We start from the raw sequence: 15,145 nt of genomic DNA on the forward strand, positions 1-15,145 counted from the left end.
GCCACAACGAAATGCTTTTTTGATATATAAGCTGACGGGTAGATGAAATTGACTGACTGACGGACTGACTGAATGAATGAATGGAAGGTGAATGTAAACGTTGATTTCTTTTTCCTTCTCGGGGTTCCCGAGACCTGCAGCCAGGGGGCGCTCTCTCCCAGGCCTTGACGCCAGTCCTCCAGGCGCGCACTCCCTCTGCGTCTCGGGCTCGCGCGCGCTACCGCGGCACCGGAAGTGACTGAGCTTGCAAGTTCCCCCGGTCTCTTCAGGGGAAACTGAGGCCGGCTCGTTCGGAAGAGAGAGCGAGCCGTCAGCCAGGTTGGCCGGCCCAGGTCAGCGGCGTGGAACTCGGCCGCGAAGAGCCTCCGCGTCTGGAAACGACCTGGCAGACGAAGGTGGAATGTGGCCCCCCGTGGCTCTCGGGGCTCGCAGGTGAGAGCACCGCCTCCCCTATGCGTGACAGGCGCTGCGCCCAATGGGGGCCCTCGCCGTCCCGCTTCCGTGCTGACTGGGCTCTTTGATTGGTTATGCCAGAGCGGGCCGCCGGGGGCGAGACCCCTCCTTCCAGAAAGGTCTAGGGGGCGCCCTGAGGGAGAGCAGTTACCTAGCAACGGGGCGGTGGCCCGGCGGGTACCCGGCCCGGCGCGCGGGAGAAGCCGCGAGGCCGCAGCCCACCCACCCCGGGCTCCGGAGAGGAGCAGTCCCCCCCCCCCCGGCCCCCAAGCCCTCCCGGGGGCGCCAGGAAGCCGCCTCGGGCCTGGCTCCAGGAACACGGGCTCCGCTGTGGGGGTCCCGGAGCAGGCCTCGACCCTTCTCCCCGCCCGGAGGAGAGGCCCGGCGCCTCACCCTCAGCCGGTCTTTGTGCCGGGCGCCGGCGGCCATTGTGTCGGTGCGGGCAATGGAGGACCCGGCCATCCCCGACCGCCACCGCCGCGTCCGGGGCCTGGGGGGAATTCAGAGAATGCCAGCGGCGTTTCTGGGGGGTCCCCGGCCGTCAGCCTCCCGGAAAGGCCCGGGGATGGCCCTTCCGACGTCAGACTTCAGAGCCGAGGCCGTTTCCCCTGCCCTCCGCCCCTCCCCGAAACCTTGAGCCCCCCACTGAGAAGTACCTTCAGGGTGTCGGAAGCCACACCCTGGGTGGTACTTATATAGGGAAGAAAAAAAAAAATATCCAACAACAAAAACTAAAGCCCGCACCAGCCACCTCGGGGAGAATTCTCCTGGCTCCCAGTAGGAGGCGGCGAGCCAAGGAGCGTGCGAGAGCGAGGGCGAGAGCGAGGGGGCTGGGCTCCCGGGTGGCAGGAGGCCGCCCTCATTCTGGGCGATGGAGGAGGAAGCGAGCGAGGTGGCCGGTTCCTGAGCGTCGTAATTCCTGTGTCGCCCTCTGGGCTCCCAGCCGGCCGGGTCGCATGATCCCTCCAGCCGCCGCGAGGCCGGCTGACTTACCGGCATCCCGGCTGCCACCTCCTCTCCCGACCTCTGATACAAAAGACCTTCCGGGGGCTGCACCTGCCTGCCCTTGCCTGAGACGGATTTGAATGTAGGTGGCGCGGGGGTGGGGGTGGGGGTAGGGGTGGGGGTGGGGGGGACAGACAGCTTCGGAGAAAAGGGGGTGGTTGGTGGTGGTTGGGGTTTAAAAAAAGAAAGAAAGAAAGAACGAAAAAAAAAAAAAAGGCCGGTGTGATGGTTCATAGCTCACCGGTGCTTTCAATTTGACTTCATTGAAGTCCCTGGGCCGCTAGACCAGACCTTCAGGAGAGCCACAAAGAAACCGGTTCTGGTTTCTGGAGGTGGAATGTGATGTTGTCGGTGAAATGGTTTGCGTATTAATTTTTTTTAACCCCTGAAGCTCTCTTTCTTTCTCTTTCTCTCTGTCTCTCCTCTCTCTCTCCCTCCCTTCAGAACCTTATCTTGGCTTTGGATCTCAGAAGACAGCCACTAAGTAGAGACCAGACTCCGAGCGTGTGCAGGTGTTTTGGACAATGGACTGGTCGAGCCCATCCCTGGTATAAAAATGTCTCAGAGCAACCGGGAGCTGGTGGTTGACTTTCTCTCCTACAAGCTTTCCCAGAAAGGATACAGCTGGAGTCAGTTTAGTGATGTGGAAGAAAATAGAACTGAGGCCCCAGAAGGGACTGACACGGAGATGGAGACCCCCAGTGCCATCAATGGCAACCCATCCTGGCACCTGGCAGACAGCCCCGCGGTGAATGGAGCCACTGGCCACAGCAGCAGCTTGGATGCCCGCGAGGTGATCCCCATGGCCGCTGTGAAGCAGGCGCTGAGGGAGGCAGGCGATGAGTTTGAACTGAGGTACCGGCGGGCATTCAGTGACCTGACATCCCAGCTCCACATCACCCCAGGGACAGCGTATCAGAGCTTTGAGCAGGTGGTGAATGAACTCTTCCGGGACGGGGTGAACTGGGGTCGCATTGTGGCCTTTTTCTCCTTCGGTGGGGCCCTGTGCGTGGAAAGCGTAGACAAGGAGATGCAGGTATTGGTGAGTCGGATCGCAACGTGGATGGCCACTTACCTGAATGACCACCTAGAACCCTGGATTCAGGAGAACGGCGGCTGGGTAAGGACCACGCCCCTTGGGTGCCCCTTTTCTTTGCCTCTGGCCAGAGGGGTCCCCAACAGCCTTTCCCCGTGTATCTTTCTTTCTGTTTTGCTCGCTGATACGTTGTTTGTTAAGGGGACACGATTGACCTCATTGCATTGCAAAAGGTTACCTGTTCTGAAATACAGATGACCTAGTTTGTGACAAACCAACCAGGCATCTTTCATTCTGGTCACCCTCATGACCCCATGCTTTCATACCCGTGTTCCAGTTTCTCGGGAGGAAATCATAGCCCACATGTTCATTTGGGAGTGGAAAGTTAGCCCAGCGTTCCCCTAACCCTGATGTAACTGCTCTCCCCGCAGAGGGGTGACCAGTGTCATGCCTGGAGAAGATAGTATTGTTTTTACTCCCTCAGAAATGACAGTGTGTCCTGGGCTTCCCTCCTCCACATCCAATTATCTTTACTTCAGAGTTTGCATATCTGGTATTTTCCTCTCAGAACAGAGCACACACAGCCAGGCAGGAGTTCCCACTGGCTTGGATGGCTGAGGAGTGTCTGATTCTAGGGCAGAGTAGCCAGTTGTGTTTGTGCTGCCCCCATATGTTCATTTGCTCTAAAGTGTGCAACTTTCTGCACACTTGGCCTGTTTGCCAAGTGCTTGCTGTGTCACACATTAAGCCTGGACGTTGTACCTCTCTGCTTGGGGTCGGTTGGAGAGCCCCAGCTGTTCTGCCTGTTGCTTTTTGGCCAGGGCCCTGGGGCCTCTTCACCCAGCACCATTTGCTGGCAAGCAAGAACCAAGTCTGTGGGGCTCTACAGGACATTGAAATTCAGTGACTGACTTCAGAATCAAGCCGACATGGTTGTGAGTCTCTGCATTGTCACTTAACTAGCCGTGTGACCTTGGACAGGCCTATTTATCTTGAGCCTCAATTTCTTCCATTAAAAAAAATGTAGCAAGCCGCCTTGCCTTGCAGAGTACTGTAAATCTTGGAGCTAATGTGAGCATAAGTGACTGACACCAGCAAGTTTGCTGTAGTAAGTCGTTCTTGGTCCAAGGCACACTTTCTGGGACCTGGAGTCATGCCTCATTGCTTTCCCAGGGAAGGAGGATCCTTGTGCCTGTCACCAAGTCTGGATGAGATAGCGGCAAGAGATTCTGTGCCAATGGTCATTGCAGGCAATTTCTGTTATACTGCAGTGACTTCACTCGTATTTTCCTGCTATCCCTGCCTGTGGGAGGGGCAGGACTCTCGAGCGGTATTCTGTTCCCTCAGAATACTCCTGAAATTGAGCAGGCTGTGAGAAATAAGTTATCTATTGAAGGAGCTGAGGTGGAAGGGGCCATGCACCATGGACTCAGGAATGTCAAGAATGCAATTATCCATAGGCTGGGCAGAGGGCGTGGCAGGCACTTGAGTTTACCACTGAGCAGAGACCTCTGAGTTTGCCCTGGAACCCCACCCCCTGTCTTATTTCTCATTTCTTTGCAACTTTATCAACTCTTCCCACTGCCAATTCTTGTACATGGCAAAGGGGTCAAGTCAATAGAGGTCAAATGACTGGGGCCGGTTGTGGGAGGGAAGGTAGAGGCTCACTTGAGCTCAGGCTGACCCGACTTGAAAGCCATTCTGTAAATGAACTCCCTGGGGGGATAAATGATTAAATAGTTCCTGTTGGTTTGTTCAATGACCTCTCATTCCTTCCTGCTTTGGTTTTCTTTGGGGGCAAATATTTGTTCAGCTGATTACAGGAGGGACAGGATTCCAGTACTTCAGACACACCCTCTGAGGCATCTCCAGGTACAGACTTGGGCCATTTGTCTCCTTTGCCTGACTGTTGTCTTTGGCCAGTGGTCCTAATAACAGGTGGGTGGTTGCCAGCAATCTGAGAGGGGTACCTGGTCTGTCAGCCAGCCTCTGCAGAGGGCTACCTGGGCCAGAGATTGGCCAGTCACCCAGTGTTGCCCGTGCAAAGAGATTTTAGACATAGCAGCACTGGGCAAGTGCATTAGATGGATTGAAATTCCATTTTCTCTCTCTGTGCTCAAGAATCATCAGAGCCCGTTGGACAACATACCATCTACTATAGGAGTAGACAATCTTTTTATACCTACTGCCCACTTTTGTATCTCTGTTAGTAAAATTTTCTAACCGCCCACCGGTTCTACAGTAATGGTGATTTATAAAGTAAGGAAGTAACTTTACTTTATAAAATTTATAAAGCAGAGTTACAGCAAGTACTTACCAAGTACTTTATCTTGGATTTTCGCTAAGTTTGGCAGAATAAATCTTTATAAAACAACTTACTCTAGTTAAATCTATCTTTTTATTTATACTTTGGTTGCTCCGCTACCGCCCACCATGAACGCTGGAATGCCTACTAGTGGGCGGTAGGGACCAGGTTGACCAGCACTGATTGACTACTTCCTCTTGGTGAACAGAGGGGATGTGTGGATGAGCCAGCTATGTCAGAACCATTTCTGGGCATGCATTTCCCCTAGGCCAGGAGGTATTGACTCGGAACCCTCTTGAGTAGAAGGTCCCTTCTACCCACCTCCCTCTCAGGTTACCATTCGTTCTGTTTCAGCTGCACAGACTGGCTACTGCAGTGGCATCTCATAACCTCCTTGGAGGCTGTGGCTGGGGATCCAGGAGTGTAGGAGTTACGGGTCAATTCCATCCTTGGGTATTCTCTAAATGGGTATTCTCTAATTCCTGTGGGAAGAGGAAGGGAAACGAGCCTTTATGGAGTACATCTTACATTCGAGGTGTTGTGTTAGGTCTTTTACTTACGCAACCAAAATTTATTGAGCATTTACTATGAGGCATGCACTGTATTAGGTGCTGGCAAGAAGCCAGACATGGCACCTTTCCTCATGAAGATGACATGCTGTTTTACATATTTTACACGGGAACCTTTCGAGGTAGGGAGGTTTATTCCCAGTTTACCTATGAAGCTGAGCAACTGGCCCCAGGTGTCCCACAAACAGTTAAGTGACTGAATGAGAATTTACATGTAGGTTGGCCTGACTCCAAAGTCTAAATTCTTTCTATCTATATCAGTTTCTCCTAGGAGTAATAAAGTGACCCCGGCGTTCTAGCGCAGAAAGCCAGAGGTGCTGCTGGGCCAAGTCAAACATGCCTGTGGAGGTGCTCACTCTGGTCTGGGATCCTGGCATTGTTGAGGGAGCTGCAGGAAGAACAGTGCCATTGTTGGCAGTCGCAGGTTCCCAAAGGCATGTGGGTAGCTGCAGATTCTGGCACCGGCAGAACTCAAGTAGGCATCAGGATTTTGCCCAGTCAGAGTGGTGGGCTTGTTGATTTTTTCATTGTTAAAACCCTCTCAAGCTCTTCCAGTAGGTAAGAATCGTGTGCATGTGGGGGGAAGGTATGTCTATTTAATTGTGGGGGACGTTCCACGGACTGGAATTTCCAGAGTCATAGTCACACCACCACCTGCCTTGGGTCACCTGGCAAGATGCTAAACCTGTTTGTCTCTTGTTCATCCATCTCTCCCACCTGTAAAATGGAATAATGATAACTACCTGCCATAGCTTGACTCTAGTAAAGGGGCTAGAACAAAGGCCCTTCCTGGGCCCTAATTGTAGGGTGGAAGCACCCCTTTTCATGAATAGACTCCCTGCCTCAGAAGACTGAACTTTGCCCCCAACATTGCTTTTTTTTTTTACAGAGGCAGAGAGATAGACAGGGACAGACAGACAAGAACGGAGAGAGATGAGAAGCATCAATCATTAGTTTTTCGTTGCGCGTTGCGACTTCTTAGTTGTTCATTGATTACTTTCTCATATGTGCCTTGACCGCGGGCCTTCAGCAGACTGATTAACCCCTTGCGGGAGCCAGCAACCTTGAGTCCAAGCTGGTGAGCTTTTTGCTCAAGCCAGATGAGCCCGTGCTCAAGCTGGCGACCTCGGGGTCTCGAACCTGGGTCCTTCCGCATCCCAGTCCGACGCTCTATCCACCGTGCCACCACCTGGTCAGGCCGCCCCCAACATTTCTGAAATAAAGTCAGCCCCTGCGATATTCACCCAGTATGGTACAAGAATTTGCCTTCTCTAGAGGGTCAGAGTGTTTGTGGTGCTTTCCAATGGGAAGGTGGACAGTTACTGGGTGAGGACCCTGGTGGGTCAGGACATTTTGGGATTGCTGTCCCTGGGAAACCCCACAGCCAGATGGAAACACCATGGTTGAGAGCAGTGAACAGTGTGGGGAGAAACCAATTTGGCCTTTCCCAGTCTGCCTGGCTCTGTGGTCTTCTAGTTTCGGTAGGTTTCTCGCCTGTTCTGGCTCCTTTGGCACAGAAATGTTTAGTTGAAATACCTCAGTGACCTTTGCAGATCTCAGCAGCTGTTGGCAGTTCTGTGGTTTTCTTGGGGAAACCCCATTAGAAACCCCAAATGTGGAAATTTTTAGTAATCTCATTCAGGTCCCGAAGTGAGATGGAAGTGTCTCGGGGGCTACCCCGCAGAGCACCCCGTTCCGGATGGACACTTGAGATGGCTCTTAGAACTCGGTCCCCATTGCAGGGTTTTCCAGACTTCCTATGATGAATTTCCCCAGTAGCCCGTGGAGCCCTCCAGCTGCTGGTAGAAAATTACCCAGGTATTATTTCAGGGTACCCCAACGGAACCCAGAGGCTTTTCTTGACTTTTGTGTGGGCAGTCACCAAATTTGTTTGGGTTGTAGGAAGCAGCAGTTGTTAGCTGTCTCTTCTCAAACAGGCATCTGTCCTGGGAGCGCCTCCCAGTATTCTCAGTGCCCTCAACCTTCCATCCTGGGCTTTCTTTAGGCAGCCGTGTATTTTTCTGGGTTCAGCCTGGATAGGGTTAGGGGTAATTCCCCATGAGCTGTCTTCTACAGAAACATAATCTCCTACTGCGTTAATTAGCAGGGCCCTGTCCCCGCCCTCAACCTCCCATCTAATTCCAGTGTCCTCCCTAAGGACTCCCTCTCTCTTCTGTGAAGGAGGCACTCTGCTCTGGAGGTGCTTCTCTTCTGTTCCTCCAGCCGACAGTCTGTCTTCCCCGCTCCCAGTTGGCAGACCCCAGTCACACAGTCCCACTGGGTCTTTTTGTTTCGCCTGGGGAAGAGAAGACCCACGAGACTATGATCACCAGTTTCAAATATCTGAAGGAAGAGGGGCTAAGCCTTTTTTTTTTTTTTGAATCAGTATAATCCCCAGCAGAACTTGGATAAATGAGAGGAAAATAGTGATAGAATTTCAATTAGTGTAAAGAAGACATTTCTGACACTACCACATCTCTGTCAGCTTAGCTTCCTGAGTGTCCTAGGCCATACTTGTTTGTCCATACTTCCTCAGCACTGAGCAGAGGTCTCGGGCATAGTTGGTACCTAGTGAAAGAGATGCCCACTACATTTTTGAAGAAACATACACTTAGCAAACCAGAATAATAGCAATAGGAATTGCCCTTTACCTAATCGTTTATTCATTGATTCAAACTATTTATTGAGCCCCTACTATGTTCCAGGCTATCCTTTCTTTCTTTTTTTTTTTTTTTTTTTTTTTCATTTTTCTGAAGCTGGAAACAGGGAGAGACAGTCAGACAGACTCCCGCATGCGCCCGACCGGGATCCACCTGGCCCGCCCACCAGGGGCGGTGTTCTGCCCCCCAGGGGGCGATGCTCTGCCCATCCTGGGCGTCGCCATATTGCGACCAGAGCCACTCTAGCGCCTGAGGCAGAGGCCACAGAGCCATGCCCAGCGCCCGGGCCATCTCTGCTCCAATGGAGCCTTGGCTGCGGGAGGGGAAGAGAGAGACAGAGAGGAAAGCACGGCGGAGGGGTGGAGAAGCAAATGGGCGCTTCTCCTGTGTGCCCTGGCCGGGAATCGAACCCGGGTCCTCTGCACGCTAGGCCGACGCTCTACCGCTGAGCCAACCGGCCAGGGCCTGTTCCAGGCTATCCTGAGTACCAGAGGTACATACAGCATTAAATAAAACAAATTTTCTGCCTTTGTGGAGTTCACATTCCAGTGGGGAGAGGCAGACAATAAGCGTGTAATTACATACATATATACATAAACACATTTCATGTGTATACATACACACGTATATATAACGTGTTAGGTGATAGTGCTACGAAGAAAGCAAAGCAGGTTGAGGCATAGGGCATGCCTAGCAAGGGAGGTGGGGCTGCGATTTTAAGAATTGTCAAGGTAGGCATTACTAAAAGGTAGTATTTGAGCCCAGACCTGCAGAAGATGGGGTAGTGGGCAATGTGGGTACTTGTAGAAAGGGTGTTATAGGCAGAGGAAATGGACTCGAGTAGTATGCTTGGCGTGTTCAAGGGTAAGCAAGAAGGCCAGTGTAGCTGGAGAAGAAACACTGGGAGGGAGGATGGGAGGAGGTGGGAGTAGAGAGTGGTTGGGATTGAGGGGGGCGGGCAGTCAGGGGCCCGGTCACCCAGGCATTCCAGGCCTTGATGAAGATTTAGCTTTGGTTGAGTGGGAGAGGCCAGGAGGTTGGAGCAGGGGTGAAATGGTCTGAATTCTACAAGGGTGGTGCCTGGGAGCCCAGTGAAGAGTCTGGGGCAGCTGCCAGGCAAGAACAGCCCTGGCATGGCTCAGAAGGCAAAGGTGGAGGTGGTGGAAAGGGACTGAGAAGTAAGACCAGGTTTCACACAGCAGACCTACGGGTCGGCCCCCTTGGAAGCCACATTTTTAAACCATTTAGAGATCACAGAATGAGGGCTAAATATGTGAGATGTTCTTCAGGGAAGGTTCTCTTCAAATGTGGTATCTGGACAGTCTTCTGCCACTCTGGAAATTTCTGTTGAGGCACTGTCACATGCCTGGGTTCAGGTCCCAGCTCAACCACACCTAGCTGTGTGACCTTGGGCTAGCTCCTTGAATTTCCTGAACGTTGGGACGAATAACACCTTCCTCAAAAGGTCACGGCAAAGACCTAATGAGGTGTACTTGAGATGCACAGATCCTAGCTCACATCGGTACTGTGGGTATCATCTTCGCCGCAGAACTGTCGGAGACCCAGTGGCGGAGTCTTCAGTATCCATTCTCCCCTTCTTGGATGAGATGCTGACCCTCCAACACCTCCTCAGGCAGGTAGGCCCTACCCATGTTCCTGTCGGCAGGAGCTCCATGGTGTTCCTGTGCCATGTCCGTACAAGCCCAGGCCTCAGAGTCGGGATTCCAGTGGTACTCACTGTCTGACCTTGGCCAAGTGACTTCAAGCCCTGTTTGAAGATGGCCCGTTTCCCCATCTGTAATGTAAGATGGAGGGTCGAAGTAGACAGCCTAGGAGTCCTGGTTCTCATTGGCTGTAGGCCTTGTGGCAGATTCCACTGTTGCTGTGTCACATTAGTTGTGTTTTAGAGTGGCTCTTTTCTATCAGTAGCTGCAGTATTTTAATTGCAAAAATTAACCAATCTCGGTATCAATGTAGAGTATTTTATCGCTGACCCCACACTAGCACTGCTACATATGTATGTAGCATTTCACTGCTTAGTGCTTTCCATCCACCTGGCCTTTTTGATGCCCAGGGCCACCCAGGAAGTGCAGCCAGAGGGAAATCAGGCTGGGAAAGATGAAGCAACTTGCCTGAGGTTACATCAGAAGGAGGGTGCAGGGTTTGGACTTACAAATTAGGACTTAACCAATTACTTGCATGTGACCTTGGGCAAGTCTTTTAACATTTAAGTGCCTGTAATATAGTACCTTTTTCTGAAGATTCTGTGGGTTCAAGTCTTAAGACTCTCAGAGTAGTGACTATTAGGATTAGCAGCAAACAGCAGCTGCATCCTAGGGCTCCTTCAGTCACATCATCTGGCTTCCCGTTTATTACATACTGATTTTTGCAAATAGTTTTTGCAGAAACTGCCTTTGGAACCTTTTGCTACTTGTTTTCATCCCTGACGAGACTCAAGCCAAGCTGGAGGCTTGCAGCTCGCTCCCAGCTACAGGGCTTTTTGGGCCGACTCCAGAGCTCCCCTCGGAACTAGAGGTTTTTCTCTTGCTCTTCAGGAAATGCCATTGCCATGACTTCCATGGACTGCTTCCTGTCCCAACCCAGCAGCCAGATTCCTGCCGGCCAGAGTGTGGAAACTGGAAAGTAATGTCCCCAAAGGCTCCCCCCTCCACAAACTACTTTTTTTGGATGTGTCCCTCCCTTTCCTCTTGTCAGTTAACTTTCTTTGCTTCCTCCCCCTTCACTGTTCACCCAGCTTCTTTCTCCAGCCTCTGATCATCCTCTGAAGATTTAGAAAGCACATTTCTACTCAGCTCTGTCAGATCTCCCCCACCGCACACTGGAGGGTGCAGAACTCCTGGGTTCTCTCCATGCGCCTTGACGCAGTAGCAGTTTCAGTCTTGGACTCCCCCTAGAGGGACATTAAGTCTGTCACTAGCAGTGGCTTATGTCATCCATTAACCCTGAATTCCCCAGGGGTCCCCACGGTGCCCCTGAACAGGATAGAGATCTTAGAGGTTGGCACGTATAAATCCTGCCTTTTGGAGATGGATGACAGTGGGTGGAGTGATTTGGAGCCTGTTAAACCCCACCCCCACTGCCCCAACCCCCAACTACTCCCCCACCCCCACCCCCACCCCTGGCACCTTTCAGGAGGAAGCTAGGTTGAAAACCTTGTTGGACAATCATCTGAAGCATGGGAGATAGCTTGGGAGGGGATTGGAACGCACTCAACTATGCCTCAGATCCTTTGTTCCGCTCTTGAAAGGGAAACATTCCCCTCCCTCCTCCCTGGCCACACACACGTGCCTTTGTTCCCTTGAGTCAGGCGGCTGGGAACACAGTGTCCCTTCCAAAGGAGCCTGACTGGCCTCCCCAGAGACTGACCTCCTGGTCAGTGGGACTGGGGTTTTTGGCTCAGGAGCCCCCAACCTCAGGTCCTTTCCATAGAAGAGTTTTCCTTTCAGAAGCTGAGAACTTGCCTAGAAGCAGCTGTCTAGGGACTTACCTCGAGTCATTCCATGGGATGCCCGTGTCCCCTGGATTAAACAGGCCCTCTCTCTTACTTCACTTGGTGATTAGTATTATTGTTAACATCGCTATTAATAGCACCTACCATTTATCAAGTGCTTACTCTATGCCAAGCATTGTTCAGAATGCTTTACATGTATTAATTTATTCCATTCGCTCACTACCCTGAAGTTGGTACTATTATTATCCCCATTTACAAATGAGGCAACTGAGGCACAGAAAGGTTAAGCAGCTTGTGCAAGGCAGCACAGTTAGTAAGTGGCAAAGCTTGAGAGGGCAGCTGCCAAGCTCCTGCTTTTAAACACTACATTGTGCTGCTTACCCCTGTTGGGCCAGTGTCAAGATGATCGTTGGCATTTCTCCAGTGCTCCCTGGGTGGCAGGCCTTTTACCAACATCGTCTCTGTTACTATACCAACAACCTTATCACTGTAGGACACAGATTTGGGAGGACTTGGTTAGCAGGAGGCAGTCTGTCTTTGAAACCAAGTGTGTCTTACTCCAAAGCCTATGTTATCTCTAACCCTTCTTAAAAACCCTACAAGGTAGTGGTGGTGTTTTCATGTTGCGGTTGAGAAAACTGCAACCTAGAGAACAGTGACGTGCTCGGGGCTTCATTGACTGTTACCAGGAGGACCTGGGACTCACACTCCAGGTGTTGGACTTCATACTTTACCGCCTTCGTAGTCTGTTGATAATTATTTTCATGTGCATGATAACACTTTAACATTTACCAGACTTATTTGTATACATCGTTTTACAGGGAGGTGGATTGGGTGGGTATGTTCAGTCCCATTTCAGGGAGGAAACTGAGGTGCAGGTCTTATCCCACAGTAAAGGGCAAAGCCAGACTCAGAACCCATGTTCTGGCGTGTGAGGCAGGCGATACCAACGTTGCCTGCCTCCCCTCAGGCTGGATCATTGCTCAGAGCTGTCTGCAGTTCTTCTGTAGAACCATCCGGTGCTGGTGAATGCTTTATGTGCGCTAAATGCAAAGGACACAGGGCACGCCAGTGAGTGGGACTGGGACTCAGGCCTCAGTGGTCTGTTTTTATGCCCCACCCCTTGGGCCTGGCTGGCGTTCTCCTGCCATCAGTCTGTGTGCATCACTAGTCCGTCCCTGCAGTTCCCAGGCAAGGTTTATTCTAGTTAGTATGTATTGATCACCTTCAACATGCCCATGGATAAAACGCGATTCTGATTTGAAACTTAGTCTGATTCCTTGCTGGGAGTATAACACTAGGCAAGTCAGTTTCAAATTCTCATTCATAAATCTGAGAGAGCAATACCAACCTACCAGAGTAAGCTAGGCTTAAACAAGAAACTGAAACACAAGTGTTTTTTAGTAATAATAACAGATACTCTCTGTTGAGTGCTGGCTCTGTGCCAGGTGCTTGTTTATGCCCTTGACATAATCATCTTGTTTGGTCCTCACAACTGCTCTGCTGTGAAGATGGGGAATCAGAGCTTCAGGAAGCTCTGTGACGCATCCACAGTGACACACCTTGTACATCTTGCACTCAGGAATAGCTGGTGCCAAAGCCTCCCCGCAAGCCTCTGCGTCACAGCTTCTCTGCAGGCCCAGACTGGCTTATTTCACCCTGAATACTTGGCACAGGGCCTGGAGTTGGGCAAGCACTCAGCCAGGGGCTGCTCAGTGAATGTGAAGGGCTGTATTAGATGCAGGTTAGGCTACAAAAAATATTTCTGTCTCTAAGGAAGCAGACTCATTTGAAGCAGTAGGAGTAGACCCAGAGTACTCAGGGAATGGCTCCAGGCAAACTGTGCCCAGTCTGTAGTGTAGACTCCAGAAGTGGAAGAGCCCGGCCCCACTGGCTGCCTCCTGCAGGTGCCCCGGCGCCCTGCCAGGTCGGCCCACTTTTACCACCAGCCACCCGATTGATGCCGTGACCTAGAGGTCTCTCCTCAGCCTACATCACAGGGTGCATGCTCCCTCGCCAGCCGCACCACCAGCCCAGACCCTCTCTGTGCCAGTCGTGGACTGTCACAAGGGGAAAGGTCACTAGGAGCTTGAAGGGTAGTTTTCTCAGCAGTATGACTTTGTGTGGTTCACAGTAAGTCCTCAGTTTCCTCATCTGTAAGATGAAGGTAGTAGTCATTCCTCCGTGAAGATCACAATAGGAATCTCTTTCTCATAGGCTGCTGTGTTTCTCTTGCATGGATCACTCTTCCCCCAGGTCTGATCAGGGCCATCTTCTTATCATTTCGGTCTCAACTCAAATATCACCTCGACAGAAGCTGCGTGTGTTTACATTTACTGTCCATCTCTCCCAGTAAAACCTAAACTCCCAAGAGTATAGGGGCCTTGTTTCATCTTAACCTTCATCCCCAGTATCTAGGAGGGTGCTTGACTTACAGGAGACACACAGCAAATGTTTGTAGAATGAGTGAGTGAGGGACTGTAGCTCACCTAGCTGAGCGCCTGACATTCAGTGTGCTCAGTCAACGTAAGGCATCACCATTATCTGTGACGGAGATGTGTGTGGGCCATGACAGCTTTCAGTGGGTGAAGAGAGTGCGGCAGGGGTGGGCTCGGCTGGTAGACAGACCTGGAGGGTGGGCTGGGAAGCACTTGGGAGACTGAGGAGGCAGGCTGGCTGAAGAGGGTGTGGGTTGTCAGTGAAGCTGTCATGACAAAGGAAGCAGTGACTGACTGTGGCCTCTGGGAGGAGGGGTGGCGATGGTTGATGGTGGAGGTGGGCCCAATGGGAAGAGGCCCAACACCAGAAGGATACCACTAGGTCTCCAGTAACCCCTGGGAAAGAGAATCCCTTGCCAGCCGGGGCTCAGCAGACAGAGCTGCAGGGAGATAAGGGCCAGAGGCACCTGCGCCCTGCTGCTCAGGTAGGCTGCCCTGGTTGTTATTTTGGGGCTCTGGGCCAGGTGCAGATTCAAAGGCTTGATTGAAGCCTTTTGGCAATTCTGGTCTCAGCAGGGTAAACATCACCTGTCTCCTGCCACCTGTGGCAACAATGCCAGGAAGGTACCCTGGGCAGGCCCAAAGGGGCCCAGCTTTCTTACTACCCTAGTGGAGCAAGAAATACCCCCCAGGAGGGGCCACTCCTTTCCTGCATCACAGCTCTCTTCTGAAGAGCTCAGGTGGCAACAAGGTGCCTCCTCCCCAAGAGGGACCCCTACCCACCTCCCCCGTGGTTTTGGCCTGTGGAAGTTTGGGGCGGGGCATTGGGAGCCGTTGACAGCTGGGCCAGCTGGGGTAAGGAGGTTGATTTGGGAGCAGGTGCAGATTTCGGGGAGGGTGGGGCCTGAAGGGAAGTAGGGATCTTGGTAGGCTGCAAAATTTCCCTCCCCACCCCCCAGCCACAGCTGGCTTCTCCAGGAACCTGATGACCTAGTTACAATGCTTAGAAATTGTTAGCTTAGTGTGCAGTTTAGAGCTGTGCCAGTCTCTCTTCTCAGAGCTTCGTGGTTCCAAAAGGTACCCTGACATTCCCCCAGAGGGGTTCCATGTGAATGACACACACAGTGTCACGTGCATAGGCTTCTTGCCCAAGAGAGTAAAGAACCAATCAAGCTTCTCCCCTTCCTCCCTGTGTGATGAGGAGGAG

At 51.9% G+C, this 15,145-nt stretch overlaps 1 protein-coding gene across 2 annotated transcripts in view; it reads left to right on the forward strand.

The window, feature by feature from the left end:
- Positions 1-292: 292 nt before the first annotated feature.
- Positions 293-15,145, forward strand: part of BCL2L1 (BCL2 like 1) — a 51,774-nt gene continuing 36,921 nt past the window's right edge. The window contains exons 1-2 of one of the 2 annotated variants that reach the window (XM_066234566.1): positions 293-432; positions 1,903-2,578. In XM_066234566.1, coding sequence (XP_066090663.1) covers positions 2,015-2,578 — 564 coding nt within the window. In that variant the 5' untranslated portion in view covers positions 293-432; positions 1,903-2,014. Of the gene's footprint in view, positions 433-1,258; positions 1,541-1,902; positions 2,579-15,145 lie in introns of those variants that run through there. The other variant, XM_066234565.1, reaches the window with a different exon arrangement.

Source organism: Saccopteryx bilineata, chromosome 6 (assembly GCF_036850765.1).
Source record: "Saccopteryx bilineata isolate mSacBil1 chromosome 6, mSacBil1_pri_phased_curated, whole genome shotgun sequence".
NCBI classification, from domain to species: Eukaryota; Metazoa; Chordata; class Mammalia; order Chiroptera; family Emballonuridae; genus Saccopteryx; species Saccopteryx bilineata.